Genomic DNA, 18,155 nt, shown 5'->3' on the forward strand with positions numbered 1-18,155 from the left:
GAGGGCTTGTTTTTTTTTAAGGCCTTATTGTTACTTTCAGTGATGCATATTTCTGAATCCCATCAATGCAATGTCTATCATGGATAATGCTCTCCCCTCTACCCACTTAGACACTCATTTTTCAAACAACATGCGGTCTAAGCTGCCTTTCCTTGTAGTTTTTTTGTTGTTGGGGTCCATGCAACATATACTACTGAGTCAGGGTTGTATTAATTCAGTTTTCTGGAAGTTTATTAATAGCGAACTATGTACATTAATATGGCATCTCAAACTTACCATATACAGGCTACATTATATGCTTATTCAGATTACTGCTATGTTACATACATTGTTACCTGCCTGACTGCTAACACAGTAACTGACCAAATAAACAGAGAATAAGATGGTGATCTATTAAACCACATGTTGAATGTCACAATGTCCTCTATCTGAATGTCACCTTGTAATTTGTTATGTTGAAGTTATTACAGGCAGTTTATCAAGTTTCTTAATGTATTCCCATATTTTTCCTCAAAATTCCTCAGTATTAACTATATCTTTCAATTTGCTGTCATTCAAATTGACTTCCCCCTCTTAAATCCAAATCATTTAAGTTAGTAATAACTAACAGTGATCTCAACCCTGATTCTGATGTTGTGATATTTTCCAACTTTGTCAGTTTGAATAACAACCCTAAACCCCTATACTTCATTCTGATTTGAAACCAGCTTATCTTATCCTTCCTGTAATTTCTCCACTAATTCCACAACTCTTTGGGTTATTGTTTGCTATGGAGTGCCTTATTGAAAGCCTTTTGATTCTCTCATCATCTTACATTCATATTATCTGATTCTACACTTCCCGCTAATTCTTCACAAATTCAACGTTAGTCATGTGTATCATTCACTTTACAAATCCATGTGACCACCTTTCATTATATTTTAGTTCCTGGATGTTTCCCAATCATATCAGGAATGGGTCTGGATAAGATGCTCTTCAGAGGGTTTGTATGGACTTATTGGGTTGAATGGCCTGCTTCCACACTAGGGGTTCAACGTTTCTATGATGGTACACATTGCTGCTACTGAGTGTCAATGATGGAGAAAGTGATTGCTTGTGGTGGTGAATAGGCTGTTAATCAAACAGGTTGTTTTGTCCTGGATGGCATTGAACTTCTAGAGTGTTGTTGGATTTGCACTCTTCTAATAGGCTTAAGGAAGATAGGGTTACTCACTGTAGAATTCCTAGCCTCTAACCTGATCTTGTAGTTACAGCATTAATATGGCTGGTCTGGTTCAATTTAATATAATTATGGCAACCCACAGGATGTTGATAGTGGAGGATTCATTGATGTAACTTCAGTCAATGTCAAGTGGTGATGATTAGAATATCTCTTGGAGACGGTTATTGCCTTAAACTTGTGGGTTGTGAACATTACTTGCCATTTATCTGCCCAAGTCACAATGTTGTCTGGGTCTTGCTGCATGTGAAGTGCAATAAAGCCAAAACAAATAGGGGGAATATCAAGGGAGGAAACTAAATCAAATTGGAGGCAGAGATGATGTGCTGCTGTCCCTGTGGTGCCCACCATTAAGAATACAGCTATTTTTTAGACAAAGGAAAGTGATGGAAAGGGTCACTGACAGTGCTATCAGGCAGTACTAATATGAAAGAAATCACTGCCCTAGATTCCATTAGGGCTCCTCAACTCTTGATCTCAGGGCAAAACTCTTGGACAAAAGAGTTGAATGATACTTATAAAGTTCAACAACATCCAAGATAAAGCATCTCACTTGCTTGCCACCTGATCCAGTATCACAAATATTCACTTCCTCCATCACTGATGCTCAGTAGCAATAGTGTGTATGATCGACAAGATTCATTGCAGAAACTCAACAAAAATCCATTATAGCATGATCCAAACTGTGATTGATTACATCTAGAAGAACAAGGGCAGCAGATGACCAGCTGCAATTTCCCATCCAAGCCGCTCACCAACCTGACTTGGAAATATATCACTGTTCCTTCAGTGTCATGGGGTTAAAGTCCTGGAACTTCCTCCCTAACAGCCTATGGGTATTTCTACACCACATGAACAGCAGAGGTGAAAGAAGGTAGCTCACTCTCGTCTTCTCAATGGCAATTTCAAACAGGTAACAAATATTGCCCTTTGTCAGTGACACTCAAAACCTATGAATAAAAAATAATTAGGAAGCAGAGAATGGATCAGAAAAGAAAAAGCCATTGGTTTTGAAAAAGTTTGAATTGTTATGAGGGTTGATTCATTGACATAGAGACTACACCAAAATAATACATAATATTTTATTCATATTCCCCTTATACACACAATCATTTCCCAGATCCCATTAAGTTAATGTCAATATTTACATACAGCTGCTGGAGTAGGCAGCAGTCTGCCTGTACACTGCATTCTGGGTTCTCCACTAAAAACTGCAGTCGTGTCCCACCTCACCAATGCAGAGTGAAGAATAAAAGAGTTTTTTTTTGTTCAGCATTCACGATCTCAGGAAGGATGTGGTTCCTGCTCTTGTGCTGATTTGGCTTCTTTCTCTTCAGCCTCAATTTCCTCTGTTGTTGGGATAGAGTTTTTCTTAGGTCTTCCTTTGGGCTTTGTAGGAGCCTCGTGTCCTCCTTTCAGCACCTGTATTCAAGAAACGGTTTAAACATTGAGATCAACATCTGCACAATCTGCGAGGGATAGCTGCGATTGCAAGGAAAACCAAATGACCTTAAATTAGGCACAGCCAGTCCAGATGTTCGATCAGACTCTGAAATGGGCAGAACACATTGTACACATTGAGCAGCAGAGTATACTCCTGTTGGTATCGATCCAGCAGCAGGGTATACTCCTGTTGGTATTGACCCAACAGCAGGGTATACTCCTGTTGGTATTGACCCAACAGCAGGGTATAATCCTGTTGGTATTGACCCAACAGCAGGGTATACTCCTGTTGGTATTGACCCAGCAGCAAGGTATACTGTATTCCTGTTGATATTGACCCAGCAGCAGGGTATAATCCTGTTGGTATTGACCCAGCAGCAGGGTATACTTCTGTTGGTATTGACCCAGGCAGCAGGGTATAATCCTGTTGGTATTGACCCAGGCAGCAGGGTATAATCCTGTTGGTATTGACCCAGCAGAGGGTATAATCCTGTTGGTATTGACCCAGGCAGCAGGGTATAATCCTGTTGGTATTGACCCAGCAGAGGGTATAATCCTGTTGGTATTGATCCAGGCAGCAGGGTATAATCCTGTTGGTATTGACCCAGCAGCAGGGTATACTCCTGGTGCTATTGACCCAGCAGAGGGTATAATCCTGTTGGTATTGATCCAGGCAGCAGGGTATAATCCTGTTGGTATTGACCCAGCAGCAGGGTATACTCCTGGTACTATTGACCCAGCAGAGGGTATAATCCTGTTGGTATTGACCCAGGCAGCAGGGTATACTCCTGGTGCTATTGACCCAGCAGAGGGTATAATCCTGTTGGTATTGACCCAGGCAGCAGGGTATAATCCTGTTGGCATTGACCCAGGCAGCAGGGTATAATCCTGTTGGCATTGACCCAAGCAGCAGGGTATAATCCTGTTGGTATTGACCCAAGCAGCAGGGTATAATCCTGTTGGCATTGACCCAAGCAGCAGGGTATAATCCTGTTGGTATTGACCCAAGCAGCAGGGTATAATTGTGTTGGTATTCCTAATTGTGCAGTGGAACAACCAGATCTATTCACACTACTCACTAGCTGTAAACTGCAGAGGGGAGGGCCATCAGCTCTCTATGATGGCAAGTTTTTTGTGGGGAGGCGGGGGTGGGGGGGAGGGGGGAGGGGGAGTGCATTATGGTGCAGACACCATGCAAGTGTCTTTGTTGAAGAAATGGTCACATGAAAGTACAATATCCCCAGAGTTGCCTATCCAATGCAATACATTATGCAGTGCATAAGAGGAGGGATTCCTCCAGGAATTGATTCCAAAACAGTTTTAAGAAATTGCAGAATCTATTCAAGATTTACTGAGCGCAGTACATGGTCAAGAAACCTTATGAGTTGATCAGAGATATCAAAGAAAGAAGATCACATTCATTACTCACATTTGGGAATGATAATTCAAGAAAAAAGTAACAGTTGCCCATGCAAATGTGGGTTGATTAAAGAAATCCAGCATGGATTTGTTAAGGGAAAATTATGTGAGCAAAGTAATAGGTCATGAAATAAGGGACAGTAATAAGATGGAGATTTGATTGACTCAGTGACAGAATCATAGAACTGCTACAGTGGGGAAGGAGGCCATTGACCCTCTTAGCTTACACTGGCTCTCTGGATGACCAATTCCCTTTGTGTCATTCTCCCACATATTCTTCTTTTTCAGATAATAATTCAGCTCCATCTCGAAACCATCAATGCAGCTTGAGAGATATATACCCTGGAGTTTCCAGGATCATTGTTAGGACTTTTGCATTTCTTCATATACATTAATGACCTAGACATTAGTGTGCAGGGTACAATTACAAAATGTGTGGATATCTCAGTACTTGGAAACAGTGTGAATTATGACAAAGATGGTGCAGATTTTCAAGAGAACATCAATAAGCTGCAAGAAAAGGTGGAGTCAAAAAGTGTGGCATTAGAAAAACACAGCAGGTCAGGCAGCATTGAGGAGCAGGAGAGTTGACGTCTCAGGCATGAGCTCCTCATCAGGTGGGAAGTGTGAAGTGACCCATTTCAGTAGAAGAAAGTGAAGAGACAATATGAATTCTGACGTAGGTGCAGGAACAGAGGGAGGGGTTTCCTAGGGTTGTATATATGCACAAATAATTTAAGGTAGGGAACAGCTGAATATGAAGGGGGTCCTTATTGATGGGGGTTTTGAGTGCAAAATCATAGAATTCCAAAAATGCAGTAAGAGGCCATTTGGCCTATTTGAGTCTGTACCAAACCACCAAACAGCATTCCACTCTATCCTCACACTTAGCATGGCTAATCCACCCTAACCAGCACATCTTTGGACTTTGGGAGGAAACTAGAGCACCTGGCAGAAACAGGGAGAACATGCAAATGCCATATAGACAACCACACAAGGCTGGAATCAAACCTGGGTTTCTAACACTGTGAGTCAGCAATGCTAAATATCATGCTGCCCAAAGAAATACTGAAACATAAAGATACATTGGTTAGGCCACTGTTGGAATATTGTTTGCAATTCTGGTCTCCTTCCTACCGGAAAGATGTTTTGAAATTTGAAAGGGTTCGGAAAAGATTTACAAGGATGTTGCCAGGGTCGGAGGATTTGAGCTATGGGGAGAGGCTGAACAGGCTGGGGTTGTTTTCCCTGGAGCGTCGGAGGCTGAGGGGTGACCTTATAGAGGTTTACAAAATTATGAGGGGCATGGATAGGGTAAATAGACAAAGTCTTTTCCCTGGGGTGGGGGAGTCCAGAACTAGAGGGCATAGGTTTAGGGTGAGAGGGGAAAGATATAAAAGGGACCTAAGGGGCAACTTTTACACGCAGATGGTGGTACGTGTATGGAATGTGCTGAGCTGCCAGAGGAAATGGTGGAGGCTAGTACAATTGCAACATTTAAAAGGCATTTGGAGGGATATGAATTGCATGCTGGCAGGTGGGACATCTGGTCAGCATGAATGGGTTGGACCAAAGAGTCTATTTCCACGCTGTACATCTCTATGACTCTATACTTAGTCTGCTGAAACCCAGCTTGAACCAGGGACCTGTAGATATTCAGTCTAATGCTTTCCCAACTGAGCTACTTCAGCTAACAATCAAAGAGGGTACTATAAACCTGGGTAAAAGCTTAGTTTGGCCTCATCTGAAGTAGTTCATCTGGCTCTAGGTGCTATACTTTCGGAAGGATGTGAAAATATCAGAGAGCGCGAAGAAAAGATTCATGAGATTGATTCCAGGGATGAAGGCATTGATAGTTTGGAGATGCTGGGACAGTTTTCTTCAGAGAAGAACAGAGATTTGAACAGAGGTGTTCAAATCACAAGGTATCCAGATGGAGTAAATCAGACGAAGAGAAAACAAGAAGGCACAAAAAGAAAGTACTTAGCCAAAGCAGCACGAGGGAAATCATTTTATATGAGTGGATGGTTAGAGTCTGTTAGTTCTGGTATGAACTATTTGAGATTGTGATGGAGGCAAATTCACTTCAAGGCCTTTAAGAGGAATTGGATTATTATTTGACAAGGAAGAATGTGCAGTATTATGGGGAGAAGGGGTGTAGGGTGGGGGAGGGGGATTGTGGGGGAAACTGATGCTGGGTGAACTACTGATTTAGAGAGCCAGCACAGATTTTTTTATTATTTGTTCTTGGATGTGGGCATCACTGGATCATTTTTGCCCATCCCTAATTGCCCTGAAGAAGATAGTGGTGAACTGTGTTCTTGACCATGACAGCCCTTGGGTGCAAATAAAGCTACAATGTCCAATAGGAAGTGAGTTCCAAGATTGGATCCAGTGACAGTGAAGGAATGGTGATACATCTCCAAGTCAGAATGATGGTGAGTTCCCATGTATCCACTGCCCTTGTTGTTTGAGATTGTCATCAGTTTAGAAACTGCTGTCTGAAGAGCCTTGGTGAATTTTTACAGTGCACCTAGTAAATGGTCCATACTGCTGCTACTGAGCATCAGCCGTAGTGCAAATGAATTTTGAGTGTTGTTCGAGTTGCACGGACCCAAGTGAGAGTATTCCATCACACTCCTGACCTGTGCCTTCTAGGAGGTGGAGGAAGGCTCTGGGGAGTCAGGACGTGGATCACTTTCCTTCCACAAAACCATGCTGACACGAAACCAATTGTCTTGACCTTTTCTAAGTGCTAACTACAGGTGCCTGAACTTTGAAGTCATTAATCAATCTTGTCTTATTTCACAATATTAAATCTAGCTTAAACATCTCTCTGATAGTTTCTTACAGCAACATGTTGTCGAACTAATCTCAAAAGCATTCCATGAACTCCTCATCCAGACTGTTCCTGCTAATTTGATTTTTCCAATTTATGTGTGGATTTTAAGTCACCCATGTTATTGTTCTACCTTTCTGACAAGCTTCCATTATTTCTTTGTTTACATTCTACCCTAGTGGACTACTACACAAAATACGGAGGCATAGGGTTGAGGGTGACTTAGCGGTTTGGTTCAGAAATTGGCTAGCTGGTGGTTGATGGGAAATGTTCAGCCTGGAGTTCAGTTACTAGTGGTACACCGCAAGGATCTGTTTTGGGTCCACTGCTGTTTGTCATTTTTATAAACAATCTGGATGAGGGCGTAGAAGGATGGGTTAGTAAATGTGCGGACAATACTAAGGTCGGTACAGTTGTGGATGGTGCCAAAGGATGTTATAGGTTAAAGAGGGACATAGATAAGCTGCAGAGCTGGACTGAGAATTAGCATATGGAGTTTAATATAGAAAAGTGTGAAGTGATTCACTTTGGAAGGAGTAACAAGAATGCAGAGTATTGGGTGAATGGTAAGGTTCTTGGTAGTGTAGATGAGCTGAGAGATCTCAGTGTCCATGTACAGAGATCGCTCAAAGTTGCCACCCAGGTTATAGGGCTGTTAAGAAGGCATATGGTGTGTTAGCTTTTATTAGTAGAGGGATTGAGTTTTGGAGCCATGAGGTCATGCTGCAGCTGTACAAAACTCTGGTGTGCCCACACGTAAAGTATTGCGTGTAGTTCTGGTCACTGCATTATAGGAAGGATGTGGAAGCTTTGGAAAGGGTTCAGAGGAGTTTTACTAGGATGTTGCCTGGTATGGAGGGAAGGTCTTATGAGGAAAGATTAAGGAACTTGAGGCTGTTTTTGTGAGAGAGAAGAAGGTTGAGAGGTAACTTAATTGAGTCATGTAAGACAATCAGAGGGTTAGATAGGGTGGACAGTGAGAGCCTTTTTCCTCGGATGGTGATAACTGGCATGAGGGGACACAGCTTTAAATTGAGGGGTGATAGATATAGGACAGATGTCTGAGGTAGTTTCTTTACTCAGAGAGTGTAGGAGCATGGAATGCCCTGTCTGCAATAGTTGTAGACTCACTAACTTTACAGGTATTTAAATGGTCATTGGATAGGCATATGGACGAGAACGGAATAGTGTAGGTTAGATGGGCTTCGGACTGGTTTCACAGGGCAGTGCATCATCGACGGCTGAAGGGCCGGTACTGCGTTGTAATGTTCCATGTTCTATCATGTGGTTAATATTAGGTGGGGGGACTGCAATTTATTCCCATTAATTACTTTTTGTATTTATCATTTCTCATCCCTTCATAAACCATTTCCATAACCTAGTTTCCTAGACTTAGTACATCTATATCAATTGTTCTAATATCATCATTAATTGACAAAGCCACCCTCTTGCTTTCTTCCAGCTCCCCCTTCCTTAATGTCATGCTCCTTTTAATATTCAGGGATCAATCAATGGCATCTTGCACTTATTTATTTTTATTTGTGCTATCAGTTCATCTGTTTCTTTAAATTCTGCATGCATTCAAATTCAGAGCCTTTCACTTTGTTCTTTTATTACTTTAATTTCTCACCTTCTCTGTTGATTTTCTGTTAGATATATACTGTCTGTCCCAGTGCTTCATGAAGTAAGTATTGGGACTAAAACAGTGAACTGAAATTGTGAGGTTTGAGTTCTGAGGCAGCAATAGCTGTTTGGAGTTTTAACAGAGTAATATTAACTGAACTCCCAATCTAAATGCCCCTGCTCTCACTGTTAAAACAATTCTCAAGCCTCAAAATGAGGTCACACTGTCTTGGAGTCAGAGTCCTACAGCAAAGAGACAGGCCCTTTGGCCCAAACTGGTCCATGCCAACCAAAATATCCATCCATGCTAACCCCATTTCCTTGTACTTGGCCTTATGCTCGAAACGTCGAATTCTCTATTCCTGAGATGCTGCCTGGCCTGCTGTGCTTTGACCAGCAACACATTTTCAGCTGTGATCTCCAGCATCTGCAGACCTCATTTTTTACTCTATATCCTTCTAGTCCTTTCCTATCCATGTACTTGTTCAAATGCCTTTTAAATGTTGTTAATGTACCCGCCTCAACCACTTCCACTGGCTGCTCATTCCATATGCATACCACCGTCTGTGTAAAAGGTTGCTCTTCAGGTTCCCTTTTATTCTTTACCCTCTAACATTTTAATTAATGCTCTCTAGTCCTTGATTCCCCAACCCTGGGAAAAGGTCTGAGTGCATTCACCCTATCCATGCCTCTCATGATCTTACAAACCTCTATGAGGTCCCCCCTCAGTCTCCTACATTCTAAAGTAAAAGGTCCTGGCTTGTCCAGCCTCTCCCTGTAACTCAGACCATTGAGTCCAGGCAACATTCTTGTAAATTTTTTCGCACTCTTTCCAGTTTAATAACATCCTACTTACAAGAAGGTGGCCAAAACTGAACACAAGTGCAGCCTCAACTTCCATACTCAATGCCCTGACTGATGAAGGCCAGTGTGCCAAAAGCCTTCTTCACTACCCTGTCTACCTGTGACTCCACTTTCAGAGAACTGTGAACCTCAACTCCAATATCCCTCTGGTCCACTACACTCCTTAAGGCCCTATCATTCATCATGAAACTCCTTCCTTGATTTGACTTTCCAAAATGCAAGACCTCACACTTATCTATATTAAACTCCATTTGCCATTTCTCGGCCCACTTCCCCAGCTGATCAAGGTCCTTCTGCAATTTCTGAAAACCTTCCTCACTGTCTACAATACTGCCTCTTTTAGTGTCATCCGCAAACTTACTAATCGTGCCTTGTATATTCCTCATTCAAATCATTGATATAGATAACAAACAGTAATGAACAGCTGAGTCATTAGGGACATTTAAGCAACTGCTGGACAGGCACACGGACAGCAATGAGTTGAGGGGGTGTAGGTTAAGTTATTATTTTTTACATTAGGATTAAACCTCGGCATAACATTGTGGGACAAAGGGCCTGTTCTGTGCTGTACTTTTCTATGTTCTATGTTCTATGAACCCAGCACTGACCCCTGAGGCAGTCCATTAGTAACAGGCCTATAGTCTGACAAGCATCCTTCCACTGTTACCCTCTGCTTTCTACCATCAAGCCAATTGTATATCCAATTTGCCAGCTCGCCTCAGATTCCATGTGGTCTAAATTTCCAGAGTAGCCGACTATGTAGAACCTTATCAAAGGCCTTAGTGAAAGCCATATAGACTACATCTACCACCCTGCCCTCGTCAATCTTCCTGGTCACTTCATCAATGAACTCTACCAACTTTGGGAGGTATGACCTCCCACTCACAAAGCAATGCTGACTACTCCTAAACATACCCTGTCTTTCCAAATGCATGCATATCTTATCCCTCAGAATCTTACCCGGCACAAATGTGAGACTTACTGATCTATAGCTCCCAGGCTTTTTTTTGCAGCCCTTTATAAATAATGGGACAACATTCACTACCCTCCAGTCTTCTGGGACCTCACCCGTGGCTAACAATGATGCAAAAATATCACTCAGAGCCCGGTAATTTCTTCTCTGGCCTCTTGCAGTGTTCTTGGATATATCTGGTCAGGACCAGGAGATTTATCCACCTTCACACATTCTAAAACATCCAACACCTCTTCTACTGTGATATGACTGTCCTGAAGATATCATCACTAACTTCCCCAAGTTCTCAAGTCTTCATGTTTTTCTTCACGGTAAACACAGAGGAGAAATATTCATTGAGGACCTCGCCCATCTCCTGTGGTTCTACACATACATGTCCAATACGGTCCTGGGGGGTGGGGGGCTTTTTTCTCTCTAGTTATTCTTTTTCCTTTAATATACTTGAAGTACCTCTTTGTATTCATCCAAATCTTCTCAGCCAAGGCTATCTCCTGCCTCCTTTTTGCCCTCCTGATTTCCTTTGTCTATAAAATTCTGTATCCCCTACGTACCTCCAGGGATTGCCTTGATCCCAGCTCCCAGTACCTGAGCCATGCCTCCATTTTTTTGTCAAAGCCTCAATATCTCTTGTCATCCAGGGTTCACTAGTCCTGCCAGCCTTGCCCTTCATCACCACATGAACATATAGACTTTGAACTCAAGCAATCTCATTTTTTTTTCACTCAACTGAGGTCTCTTTGCCTGTAAACAAACCACTCCATCAAACCCTCCAAGCTCCTGTCTACTTCCATCAAAATTTGTCTTGCTCCAATTTAGAACTTGAACCTGTGCACCAGTTTTATCCTTCTCCATAATTATTTTAAAATTAATAGAACTATAGTCACTGGTCCCAAAGTGCACCCACACTGTCACCTCAGTCACCTGTCCTGCCCTATTTCCCAAGAGTACGTCGAGTTTTGCCTCTTCCTGAACTGGATGCTCTATATACTGCTTGAGGAAACTTTCTTGAACGCACTTAACAAATTCCACCCCATCTCAGCCCTTAATGCTTTAGCAGCCCCAGTTTATGTTAAGAAAATTAAAATCCACTACTATGGCTACCCTATTGCTCCTGCAAGTCTCTCCAATTTCCCTGCATATTTGTTCCTCTATTTGAAGGAATATTGACTATTTGGGGGCCGATAGTACAACCCCAATAATGTCACCATCCCCTTTTTATCTCTTAGCTCCACCCCCAAAGCCTCACTTCTTCAGTTATTCCTTCTCTAGTTCCTGCTGTGATACTCCCCCTCCCCTCCTCCCACCTGTTCTGTCTTACCTCAAGCTACTATACCCTGATACATTAAGCTGCCAGTCCTGTCCCTCCATTACCCATGTTTCTATAATGGCTATAATGTCCCAGTCCCACATACCTATCCATGCCCTGAGTTCATTGGTCTTATCTGTCAGCCCTCTTGCATTGAAATAGATGCAATTTAATCCAACAGGCACCCCTCGCTCCCTGTCATTTCCACTCTTCAACCTCCTATTTCTGATTACTGTATCTCCTTCCAGCCTCCCACTTGCCTCCCTGCTGTTGAGGATCCCACCCCACTCCCCGCCAATCTAGTTTAAACTCTCCCTTGCAGCATTAGCAAACCTGGCTGCCGAGATATGGGTCCCTCTCCAGGTCAGGTGCCACCTGTCCCTGTTGAACAAATTACCTCTGCCTCAGATAAGATTCCAATGATCTAAAAATCTGAATCCATGCCCACTGCACCAATTCTTTGTCATATCCACTAGCACGTGGAAGTAATCCGGAGATTATCACCAACAAGATCCTGGTTTTTAACTTTTTTCTTAGCTCTCTATAATCACTCTGCAGGACCTCATCCCAATTTCTGCCAATGTGCACAATGACTTCTGGCTGCTCACCCTCCCCATTGGGAACCTTCTGCAGCTTCTCCAAGACATCCTGGACCCAGGCATTATCAGGCAATATATTATTCTGGATTCCCATTTGCTGTCACAGAATCTCCTTTCACAAAATTCCCCAACTGTCCACTCTCCTATCACTAAGGTCCTGGCTTACCTTTACCCTTTCCTGTTGTACCTCAGAGCCGCTGACCTGGCTACTGCTGCTTTCCCCTGAATGGTCATCATTTGCCGCCCTCCATAACAGTATCGAAAATGGTATAATTGTTTTCAAAGGGAGATACCATAGGGTATTTCTGCACTTTTTGTCTACTCCCATTGCCTTTCCTCATGGTCATCCAGCTATTCGCTGCCTGCAGCTTAGGTATGGCCAACTCAGTAAACTCTTATTCATGAAGTACTCAGCATCTCGGATGATCCTGAGTGCATCCAGTCCCAGCTCCAGCTTCCCCAGCACAGTCTCCCAGGAGCTGCAGCTGGGTCAACTTCTCACATGTGTAGCCATCAGCGATGATGGAAATCTCCCTCAGCTCCCACATCCTGTAGGAGGAACATGTGACTGGCCTAACTGCCATTTTAACTGCTGTAAGACTCAAGAGGAAAGTTAAAAGGACTTTACCTGAGCTTACCTGTACTTTTTGCTGAGCTGCTGCTGTCTGAAATCTCTTGAGCCAAAGCCTTACTTCTTACTCTGCTACCAAAACGTTTTGCAATAGCACATCTCTCTATCCCTCCACTTTCATTTTGGTTAGAGGAGAAGGGAAGGAGGGAACCACTACAGTGATGTAGTGTTTGGGCCTTAAACATTCCTTGACAAGGAAAAGGTTTAGGAAGCACTGTTTTATCTCTTCCCGTCATATTCTGTGTTATTTCTTATACTGATGCCTTTCTTCGCTTGCCTTGACTCTACTCTTTGATTTACCACTTCCTTCCAAATTTGATCCCTTGTCCCAACTATTTAATTTAAAACTCCCTCTCCTTCCCTCGCTGTGCTGCTCTCAAGGACACTGGCCCATCACAATTCAGGTATAGACCACCCCAATGGTACATGCCCCACTTGCCCCAGTGCTACTGAAACCACAATCTCATTTGAGCCATGCATTCATTTCTCTAGTCTTATTTGTCCTGTGCTAAATTGCTGATAGGATGAAGGGGAAACCTAGCCTGAACAGCCACATTACTCACATCCATGGCATTACAGAGATTGACTGCAGTGTCATTGTGCTTCGTTCAAGTGATCTACTGTCAGAAGTGGCCTGGACATCAAGTACTTACAACTGTTGTTTGTGAATTAGTAACATTGAGAAAGACGCCACCTGGAATAAACAAAGCACTGTGCCAGCTGGGATCTCTCAACACCAACCAGATCTCTGGGAAAGCAACTGCAGAGGGCAGAGGAGATTTACAAGGATGTCACCTGTTCTGGAGAGTTCTGCTTATAAAGGGAGATTGGACAGGCTACAATTGCTTTACTTTGAGCAGAGGAGCTTGAGAGGAGACATGGCTGAGATGTATAAAATCATGAGGGGCAAAGACAGGACAGACAGGAAGAAACATTTCCCCTTGATGGAAGAATCAATGACCAGGGAGCAGAAGATTAAAAGGAGCTGTGAGAAAAACGTTTTTAGTCAAAGGGTGGTGGGAAACTGGAACTTACTGCATGTTAGGGTAATAGAGACAAAAGTCCTGATCATGTTCAAGTGTTTAGATGTGTATTTGTGATGCCAAGGCACACATGACTTTGGGCCAAGTATTGGAAAATGAAAATTAGAGTAGTTAGGTGTTTATTTTTGAACAGCAAGAATGTGCTGGGTCAGACAACCTTCTTCTGTGCTTTAGGCCTCTATGACTCCAAACCACAAACACTGCTTACAAACTAGCTCCACTATCCTGTGAATCTCCTCAAGTTTCATCCAGTAAATGCCAATATTCCCTCCTCCATCAGCAGTTGTTGTTGCAACTGATTAGAATCCATATTGTGTGGAAACAGACCAACAAGTCCACACTGGACCTCTGAGAAACAACCCACCCAGACCCATTCCCCTAACCTATATTTACTCCTGACTGAAGCACCTAAAAATATGGGCAATTTGGCATGGTCAATTCACTTAACCTGCAAATCTTTGAACTGTGGGAGGAAATGAAGCACCCAGAGAAAACTCACGCAGCCACTGTGCCACCCTTAGTTCTCTTCATCAAGAGAGGATATAACCATTTCTCCTTGACATTCGCCACTGCCAACATAGAGTCATAGAGTAACACAACATACAAACAGGTCTTTCAGCCCAAACTGGTCCATGTTGACCACTCAGATAATTCCATTTGCCAGCATCTGGTCCACATTCCTCTAAACCCTTCCCATCCATGTACCTATACAAATATTTTTAAATGTTGCCGATGTACCTACCTCAACCACATTCTCTGGTAGCCCATTCTATATAAGCACCACTCTCTGCATGAAGAAGTTGCCCCTCGGGTCCTTGCTAAATCTTTCCCCTCTCACCTTAAACCTATGCCCTCTAGTTTTCAACTCCCCATCCCTGGGAAAAAGATGATATGCATTCATCCTATCTATGCCCCTCATGATTTTATACACCTCAATAAGATCACCCTTCATTCTCATATGTTCAAAGGAATAAAGTTCTATCTTGGCCAACCTCTTCTGATAACTCAGGCTTACTGGTCTCGGCAACATCTTTGTAAATTTTCTTTGCACTTTTTCCAGTTTAACTATGCCTTTCCTATAACAGGGTGACCAAAACTGTACACAAAACTCCAAGTGCGGCCTCACCAGTGATTTATACAAGTGTAGCATAGCGTCCCAATTCCTATACTCAATGCTTCAACCATTGAAGGCCAGCATGCTAAATGCCCTCTTTACTACCCTGTTTATCTGTAATACTGCTTTCAAAGAACTATGTATGTATCCCCTAGGTCCCTCTGTTCCACAACACTCCTCAGGACCTTACCATTTACTGTATAAGTCCTACCTTGGTTTGACTTTCCAAAGTGCAACTTCTCACACTTATTTATATTGAACTGAATTTGCCCACTTCCCATCTGATCATGATCCCTCTGTAATTTTTGATAACCTTCCTCACTATCAATGATATCTCCTAATTTTGTATCATTCACAAATTTACTAATCATGTCTTGTCCATTCACATCCAGATCATTTATGTAAATAACAAATAACAAAAGTCCCAGCACTGTGACACACCACTAGTCACAGGCCTCCAGTCTGAGAAACAACCTTCAACCATTACCCTCCACTTTCTACTATCAAGCCAATTTTGAATCCAATTAAATAGCTCTCCCTGGATCCTATGTGACCTAAACTTCAAGAATACCCTATCATGTGGGACCTTGTCAAAGGCCTTACTAAAGTCCATGTAGACAACATCCACTGTCCTACCCTCATCTACATTCTTGGCTACCTCTTTAAAAACTCTAAAAGAGTTGTCAGACATGAATTCCCATGCACAAATCCATGCTGATTATCCCATACTGGGCTCACCATTTACCAGAAACTGAAATGGACTAGTCATATAAATACAGTGGGTACAAGAGCTGTTCAGAAGCTTGGAATCCTGCAGCAAGTAACTCACCTCCTGACTCTCCTGAGCCTGGCCACCATATACAATGCACAAAACAGGACAGTGATGGGATACCGCCCAATCAACTGGATAAGTGCAGCTCCATAACATTCAAGAAGTTCAAAACATATGTGCATGTAGCTGGAAGATATTGGTAGGGTGTTAAATGAGCACTTCACATCTATCTGAGATAAAGAGGATGCAGGTACTGATTTTAGAAAGAGGGCCTCTAAGATTCTTGAGCATATTAACATAGGGAGTGAGGAGTTATTGGAGGTTATTGCAGGCTTACAAGTGAACAAATTCCAAGGACCGGATATATCCTAGGCTGAAGTGGGAGGTGAAGGAGGAAATTGCACTAGCTGTGAACAAAATTCTTAATTCCTCATTGGTCATGGGAACCAGCTAATGTGGTTCAATTTTTCATGAAGGGTGGGCAAGGTAAACCAGGGAATTCCAGACCAATGAGTCTCACATTATTGGTAGGGAAACTATTGGGGAACACTTTGAAGGACAGCATTAATCTTCACTTGAAGAGGCAAAGTTTGATAAGGGATAGTCAGCATGACTTTGTCAAGGGGAAGGTCATGCCTAACAAATTTGATTAAACTTTTCAGGAAGGTGACCAGTTATGTTGATGGGGATAGTGCAGTTTCTGTAGTTTATATGGATTTCAGCAAAGCCTTTGTCAAGGTCTGAAAAATAAGATGAAAGCACATGAGATGCAGGGTAACCTAACAAGTTCGATCCAAAATTAATGGCAGGAGACAGAGGGTGGTAGTAGGAAGCTGTTTGGGTGACAGTAGTTTGGTAAGAAGTGACATACCACTGGTCCCTTATTGTTTGTATTAAACACATTTAAACAATATACTGGTGATGAGAATGTGGTGGGGATGGGGGAAAATGATCAAAAAGTTTGCAGTCGACACAATGTTTGGCCAAATGGTTGACAATGAGGAAGAAAATCTTCAGTAACAGGAGGATATAAACAGATTGGACAGATAGACAGACTGGTGACAGATGGAATTTAACCCTGATATAAGTGAGGCAATGGACATTGGAAGAAAGAACAAGGCAAGAGAGTATTCAGTGAATGGCAGGACTCTAAGAAACTCAGAGGTACTGAGGGATCTTGAGATGTTTGTTCACAAATCCCTGAAGGTGGCAGAGCAGATTAAGAGGATAATTAAGAAGCCATATGGGATGCTTGCCTTTATCCGTCAGGGCATAGATTATAACAGTAGGGAGATTACATTGGAGCTCTGTTGAAAATTGATTAGGCCACAGCTGGAATTCTGGTCCACCACACTATAGGAAAGATGTGATTGTACTGGAAGGGCTGCAAAGAAAGTTCATCAGAATGTTGCCTGGATTGGAGCTTTTCCTCTATGAAGAGAGGCTGGACAATCTTGGTCGATTTGTGAGGGATATGGCCAGGGTGAATGGAAAGCAGCTGATTCCTTTAGTTGAAGGGTCAATAACAAGGGGCCATAATTTTAAGATGAAAGACAAATACTTTAGAGGGAATTTGAGGTAAGTTTTTCAACCAGAGGGTGGTGGGAAGCTGGAATACTCTCTCTGGGAGGACATAGGAGATGGGAAACCTCACAACTTTTAAAAATACTAGATGGATGAACACTGAAAATGTCATAATATTTAAGGCTATGGACCAAGTACTGGAAAATTGGACCAATGTAGATTCAGAGTAATTTTGTCATGCAGACTCGACGAGTGGCTGGGTTTCTTCTGCACTGCATGATTCTAATTTCTAGGCCATTTGGGAGAAAGCAGCTTCTTTCTTGGCACACAATGGCCTTCAACATTCACTCCGTTCACCTCCCATGCACCGTGGCAGCAGTGCGTATCTCCTACAAGGGGCACTGCAGGAACTTACCAAGCCGTATTCATCAGCATCTTCCAAATCTGCAATCTCTGCCATCTCAAAGGAACGAAGGCAGCAGAAATGTTGAAAGCACTACTACCTACAAGTTTCCTGTCAAACCATTCACCATACTGACTTGGAAATATTTCACCGTCCATTCACTGTCACTGGGTCAAAATCTTGGAACTTGCCTTCCTCACAGCACTGTGGGTGAGGCTACACCTCAAGGGGCAACTGTTCAAGAAGACAGCTCGCCCTCACCTTCCCTAGGGCCATTGAGGAATAACAATATATACACTCCTTGCCAACAATGCCCACATTTTGCAAAAGGCAAATTTAAAACTGCCACAAGTTCTATATTTTTCTTCAAAACATTTTCGTGA

General features: G+C 42.6%; 1 protein-coding gene across 1 annotated transcript in view; it reads right to left on the bottom strand.

Moving 5' to 3' along the window:
- Positions 1–204: 204 nt before the first annotated feature.
- The window catches only part of barx2 (BARX homeobox 2), a 56,756-nt gene continuing 38,805 nt past the window's right edge, over positions 205–18,155 (bottom strand). The window contains exon 4 of the mRNA XM_060846775.1: positions 205–2,641. Coding sequence (XP_060702758.1) covers positions 2,504–2,641 — 138 coding nt within the window. The 3' untranslated portion in view covers positions 205–2,503. The remainder of the gene's footprint in view (positions 2,642–18,155) is intronic.

The sequence above is a fragment of the Hemiscyllium ocellatum genome, chromosome 29 (genome assembly GCF_020745735.1).
Source record: "Hemiscyllium ocellatum isolate sHemOce1 chromosome 29, sHemOce1.pat.X.cur, whole genome shotgun sequence".
Taxonomy (NCBI): Eukaryota; Metazoa; Chordata; class Chondrichthyes; order Orectolobiformes; family Hemiscylliidae; genus Hemiscyllium; species Hemiscyllium ocellatum.